The sequence below is a fragment of the Mus pahari genome, chromosome 18, assembly GCF_900095145.1.
Source record: "Mus pahari chromosome 18, PAHARI_EIJ_v1.1, whole genome shotgun sequence".
NCBI classification, from domain to species: Eukaryota; Metazoa; Chordata; class Mammalia; order Rodentia; family Muridae; genus Mus; species Mus pahari.
The window spans coordinates 15951666-15957979 of record NC_034607.1 but is presented as its reverse complement, the minus strand read 5'-3'; the positions used below and the strand labels follow the sequence as shown (position 1 = coordinate 15957979).

The 6314-nt window shown below is 50.1% G+C and overlaps 1 protein-coding gene across 2 annotated transcripts in view; it reads right to left on the bottom strand.

Annotated features, from left to right (window-relative positions):
- Window positions 1-3834: 3834 nt before the first annotated feature.
- The window catches only part of Trem2 (triggering receptor expressed on myeloid cells 2), a 6720-nt gene continuing 4240 nt past the window's right edge, over window positions 3835-6314 (bottom strand). Inside the window, exons 3-5 of one of the 2 annotated variants that reach the window (XM_021218370.2) lie at window positions 4941-5031; window positions 4175-4359; window positions 3835-4099 (exon numbers count right to left, since the gene is read on the bottom strand). In XM_021218370.2, coding sequence (XP_021074029.1) covers window positions 4083-4099; window positions 4175-4359; window positions 4941-5031 — 293 coding nt within the window. In that variant the 3' untranslated portion in view covers window positions 3835-4082. Of the gene's footprint in view, window positions 4100-4174; window positions 4415-4940; window positions 5032-6314 lie in introns of both variants that reach the window. The other variant, XM_021218369.2, reaches the window with a different exon arrangement.

Genomic DNA, 6314 nt, shown 5'->3' with positions numbered 1-6314 from the left:
GAGGAGGAGGAGGAGGAGGAGACTGGGTCTGGTGTGTGCTTTTGAAACCCTAAAGCCCACCCTCAGTAATACCACTCCTCCTACAAGGCCACACCTTCTAGCCGCTCCCAAACAGTTCACTCCCTGATGACTAAGCATTCAAGTATATGAGCCTATGTGGGCCGTTCTCATTTACAGAGGGACAAGGAGCTGTGGCCTTATTGGAGAATGAGTGTCACTGGGGGTGGGCTCTGAGATTTCAGAAGCCCATGCCTGGCCTAGCTCCCCCCCCCCCCCCGCGCTTGCTTATAAACCAGATGCTAAGTTCTCAATTACTGCTCCCACCATGGTGGGATCAAGGAAGGACTAACCCTCTGAAACTGTAGTGAGCCCCGTTTACATGCTTCCTTTTGCAAGTTTCCTTGGTCATGATGTCTCTTCACAGCAATAGGATAACAGCAGCTAAGACGCCATCTCTCCAGTCCCTGCTAAAAATAATTTTTAAACCCCAGTGAAATAGCCAAGGGGAGAGTTGGTTGGCTCATGGCTTGCTTTCCCAGTCTAGTTTTACAATCAACCAACTGTTGTGAGTGGAAGAACCTGTTTACTACAACTTGTCAAGAGGTAGAGATGAAACTGAAGCCCATGAATGTATTTACCTTCCAGCCTATGGCGATCCTTAGCTCAAGGGAGGACATACCAATGGTCACGCTAACCCAGAGGTGGGCATCTCAGATATGATAGAGTAGGTAAAGAGTGAAAAAAGCAAGCTTGAAGAGGAGGACAGCCACCCTGCTCCAGTGCCAGGCAAGTCTCAGAGAGCCGCTGGGGCCCACTTGACAGCCCTGTGCTCATAGTGCAGGCAGCCGAAAGGGCCTGGCTAGACTGGGCAGGATCTGGGAGGATGAGTCGACTGCCTTAGGCCACAACGAGGCAGTCAGAGAAGCCCAGAATGTGCAGCCTGACCCAGAGCTACAGCGGAGAAGTCCGAGTAGGGGTGACAAGGCAGGGGTGGAACCCAGAATGGAACCCAATGTGGAAGTGAGGCTGGCACATGCATACCATGATGGACTTTTCCCATAATTCCAAGCTCATGTTAGATGGTAAAGCACACACATGTCACCATGGCCACAGAAAGCTTGGGTCTGTGGCCAGCTTGATCCCTCCACACTCTGGTTCACCGGGGAATTTCTACCCTGATCCCTCTAACTCTCGCCCAGGATGTTGGTGCATGTTTGTGTGTTGGTTGATTTTAACAGTCAACTTGACATGATCTGGAATCATCTGGGAAGAGTATGCCAAAGAGGGGTTGTCTAGATGACTTTGGTGTGGGGGCATGTCTGGGGGGGGGGGGATTGTCTTGACAGTGAGCAGAGGTGGGAAGACCCAGCCTGAGTTTGGACTCTGTTGTCTTCTGGACTGGGCCTGGAACTGCACAAACAAAGCAAGCTCAGTAAGGACGGACACAGGAAGCAGGCAACACAGATGCATCTGCGTCCCTCTGTTTTCAACTGAAGATGTGATGTGTGTAGTTGCTTGAGTTTGCCTCAACTTCCCCAAATTGATGGACTGTAACTTGGAATTATAAGTGAAACAAGCCCTTTCCTCCCTATGTTGCTTTTGGCCGAGGCGTTTTACCACAGCAACAGAAATGAAACGAACAGAGTGGAAGAGACTCACGCAGGCCTGACTGTCCCCTTTGCTTCAAATTCTTTCTCTTCACAATTCCCTCATGTATTTGCTAACGTCCTTTGCATGTCCCCCTTTGTCCTGCTCAAAGTGGCACACCCTGTATCGTATCCTTTACACCTGGATTAGTTTTTAGTTTCCCTCAATACTTTTTGCCTTTGGATATAGCCCACGTTATTGTGTTTATTACCACGCACCAGCTCCTCTCCCTAGAGCAAGAGCTCCAAGAGCAGAGTCTATGCTGTTTCTCTGGGGCTCAGGTAATGCTCAAAACATGTCTAAATGCACTTATTCACAAACCCACCAGCAGGATAGAGCTGGAGAAAGAGGTGCCATGAATGTGAAGGGAGAGTTGATCTTCAGGCTCTACTGGAGATGAGGACTGAGCCCCCCTCCTCCCCTGAGCCTCCATTTCCTCTCAGTACTTCTAGGGCTGTGACCTATCTGTTCCCAGCTCAGATACTGTGACTCAGTCTTTGTCATTTCTCCAGAGGGGAAGTTGCAGATGGAAGCACAGCTCTGGGAGGTGAAAGGACAAGTCAGTGACTTGGAGGTCCCTGAGTAGCAGACGTAGGGACAAGAGGACGGAGCCAGGAGCTGGGAGGGGGCAACTGTAGCTCAAGGGTAACCAATGAAGACAGTCCCACCAGGGGAGGATTAGAAAGATGACCAGCTCTCCCACACAAGGACTTGGTGATCAAATGTAGGGAAGGGAAGTGAGGATACAAAGATTGGAGCCCATGCGACGGAAGGCATGGCACCCGAAATGATTACTTTTAATTGTCATCACAACCCAATCCAGAATCACCAAAGAAAGTCTCAAAGAAGGGTGAGTAGATGAAATTGACCTGTGGGCATGTCTAAGGAGGTTGTCTAGATTGCATGCTGATTGCTGTGGAAAGACCTAGCCCACTGTGGGTAGCACCATTCCCTAGGCAGGGGCTCCTGGACTATAAGTGGTAACAGTACAGAGAGGAGCTGAGCACAAGCAGGCAGGTATGCATCTATTCTTTTTCTGCTCTTGACTGTGGATGTGTTTTAGGTTCCTGCCACCTTGACTTCCCTTCTGAGATGAGCTGTAATCTAGAATTATGAGTTAAAATAAACATTTTCTCACCTAAATTGGTTTTTTGTCACTATTTTATCCACAGGATATTTTATTACAGCAACAGAAATGAAACTAAGATAGTTTATTACCTTTCCCCCCTTTCCTCATCCAGACATATAATCTTACTCTGGGAATTATCTTAGTAGTAAGCTCATGCCTAGCATGTACAAAACCAGGAGTTTAATCCCTGCCCTGAGAAAGAAGACCTTTATGAGGCACAGAACTGTGGGACGGTAGACTGTGCTAGGAGACTTGGTAAGGTAGAGCAGGTCTGAGACCCAGGCATTCGGGTACTCCCTTGCTCCCTTCTAGATTCCTGGCCCGGAACATGTGTCCAAACTCCCAATGTTGGTCACACAGCCCTGTTTGGAGGTCTTCCTGCTAATGAGATACCTAGAGGCCCCGAGGGTTTAGCCAATAAGCTTTCCTTCCCAGATAGTCCTTTCTGCAAAAGATATTTAATCTCTGGTCCACCCTGAGGAGTTGGTATGCATCCATTTTCTACAATGAACAGTCAATAAACGGCATGGCTAAACATAGACTGTTTCTTTCATTGAGGAGTACCATTGGGAGCATGGAGAAAGCCTTTGACTATGGAGACACTGCCTAAATCTTCCACAGAAGGCCTCTATGTGCTTTCAAACAACTGCTGCTAAGCTAGGGACTTTCACTGATATTTAAACCAGCATTCCCTGTTCCCCCAGCCCCAGGTTTATCGATGTCCTCAGCCTGCAGGCTCCCAATGGTCCCAGCCTCATCAAGGACTCATGGACCCCCCGATCCTTCATTCCCAGCTCCTCTGTGGCACCCTAGTGGTGACTGGGTTCCCAGGAGTCAGAGAACCCCAACTCCGACCTGCCACATCTTAGACTACATCCTCCCACTCCCTGAGTGGTGTCTCAGCATTTCCCTAAAGCCCAACGGCCAACGGCAGTAGTACAGGGAGACACAGGCAAGCACTCCCTGGGTTTCACCTCCCTAGCAGCTGTACCCAACACCTCGGCAGTGGGGCAGAATGTAGACCCAACACAGAACCATCTAGAAAGAGTAGGCAGTCCTGGTGTGTGGAGAATGTTTAATGTCCAAAGTGCAGAAGTTGACAGGCAACCATCCAGTTGTCTTCCCCACTCAACACAGATGTACACACCAGTATTCCTGCTCCCAGGATAGGTGGGCTTTAGGCAGAGGTGGCCTCTGAAGCAAAAGTAGCAGAAACCGAAGTCTTGGTGGAGGAGGGGAGAGTATACAGGCTGGATTGACTCCTGGCTGGACTTAAGCTGTAGTTCTCCTCCCACTCAGAATTCTCTCATGTACCTCCGGGTCCTGCAACAGATACCTCTCAAGGCTCCCATCCCTCCCCCATCCATGCCCAACGTGCCCCTGGCTTGCCCCACTCACCAGTGAGGATCTGAAGTTGGTGCCCAGCATCTTGGCCACAGTCCAGCTGTCTGACCACAGGTGTCCCCGGCTTCTGCCTGCCCCTGGCCACAGCCCAGAGGATGCCGGCTGCAAGAAGCTTGCTCAGGAGAACACAGGCCAGGAGGAGAAGAATGGAGGTGGGTGGGAAGGAGGTCTCTTGACTCCTTGGAAAGAGGAGGAAGATGGTAGGCTAGAGGTGACCCACAGGATGAAACCTGCCTGTGGAGAAGGAATAAGGAGGAGCCAGGGGCTCCTAGGGGTCCGGGGAGGGGCTTCGTGTGGCTCAGGGGACTCTGTTGTCAATTTTAGGATCTACTAAGTGCATGGAACACATCCCATTCCCCCGATGAGCCCTTCCACATAGGATGCTGTGGTGATGTGGTTGGCGCACAGGCATGCGCTGCACAAGTGCTCAGGGGTTGCCCAACACACTTCTATATTTGTGTATCGGAATGGACCATCCAGAATAGATTCTCGGTTCTTCCAAAGAAGCGGGGCTTCAGTTTTAAGCTAAAGTATCGAGATTTATTGCTGAATTTTAGGGACCTGTGGGATCCCTAAATGTACTTTTGTGAATTGCTACAAAGGGCTCCAATTTCTCAATATCTAGCCCCAAAACATCAATACGCTAGTGGGTAGAAGGGGTACTTAGACAAGGCTGTATCTTGTCCTTTGCTGATCTGTTTGCCCTGAGACCTCCATCCGCGGTCACTGCCAGGGGTCTAAGAAGGGACCACTACTGTACCTGGAGGTGCTGTGTTCCACTTGGGCACCCTCGAAACTCTCTGACTCCTCGGTGACCCAGAGATCTCCAGCATCTTGGTCATCTAGAGGGTCTGTGATAGACAAACCATGAGTCACAGCCCTCTATCCATTTAGGCCACTGCTGGTGGGGGAGGGGAGAGCCCCTGCATATGCAGTGAAACCCTCAGGGCTCCAGTCCTGTGTAAATCAGGTCATTAGCCTCTGGTAGGTTCCCTATCATTGGTGGGGGTGGGGAGGATGGAGGGGTGGGGGGTGGAAGAGGTGGAGGGGATGGGGGTGGAGGGTGGGGGTGGCAGTGGGGAGGGCTGGACATGTAGCACAGTTGATAGAATGCTTGCCTACTGTACACAAAACCCTAGGTTTGATCCTTAACACAAGAGTCAGGAATGATGACACAGGCTTCCTGTGAACCCAGCACTTGGAAAAGACAGGAAGATCAGAAGTTCAAGGTCACCCTCTGCTAGAGAGTGAGTTTGAGGCCAGGCTGGACTACATAAGACCCTGTCTCATAAATAAGAGGGGCTGCTGGGAGCACCTCCTTAACGGTGGCAAGGTTCGACCTCAGCCTAGTTCCTGGCACCTGACTGGCGTCAACTCTCCCAGCAATTCTCATCTTGTTGCTTGCCCATGAAGAGCGAATGAATATTGGAAGGCCTGAAAATCTTCTGCAAGTCAGGCATGGTGACATGTGACCTCAGCACTAAGATACTGAGATAAGAGGATGGAGAGTTCCCTGTCAGCCTGTCCCAAAAACAAAAGAAAACAAACTAAAACTTTACACTACCGGCACTACCACCAAACCATATGAAAATATTATGTAAATTATGGGGTATAGGGCTGGATCAATTCTATTGAACCAGACCCCAAGAAGTCGTATCTCTTGAACCCCTCTTCAGGAGGGTGGTGGAAAGAAATAGGGTTTATTAAAGGCTACAGTCTCTCCACCTCAGACAAATACTGAGTCTAGATATTCAATTTCATTGTAGAGACTACAGTGTGGGCGGAGACCCAGATCCTGGAAGCAGCTTGCCTATAGGCCTCTGCTAGTCCTGTAGACTAGGCAGAAGTCTGGACTCCCTTCTAAGACGCCTGCTCCCCTCCACTCCCCTCACCACAACTCGGTTCAGAGCATCTGAAAGACACCACCATTTCTCTTCAAAGCTATTTTTCTGGAGTGCTTAGGATGGAGTCTGTATATGTTAGGTAACAGCCATACCCCATGATCTCCTTTGAGACATAAGGTAGCACATTGCCCAGGTAGAGGGACAGACAGCACATTGCCCGGGTAGAGGGACAGACAGCACATTGCCCAGGTAGAGGGACAGGTAGCACATTGCCCAGGTAGAGGGACAGA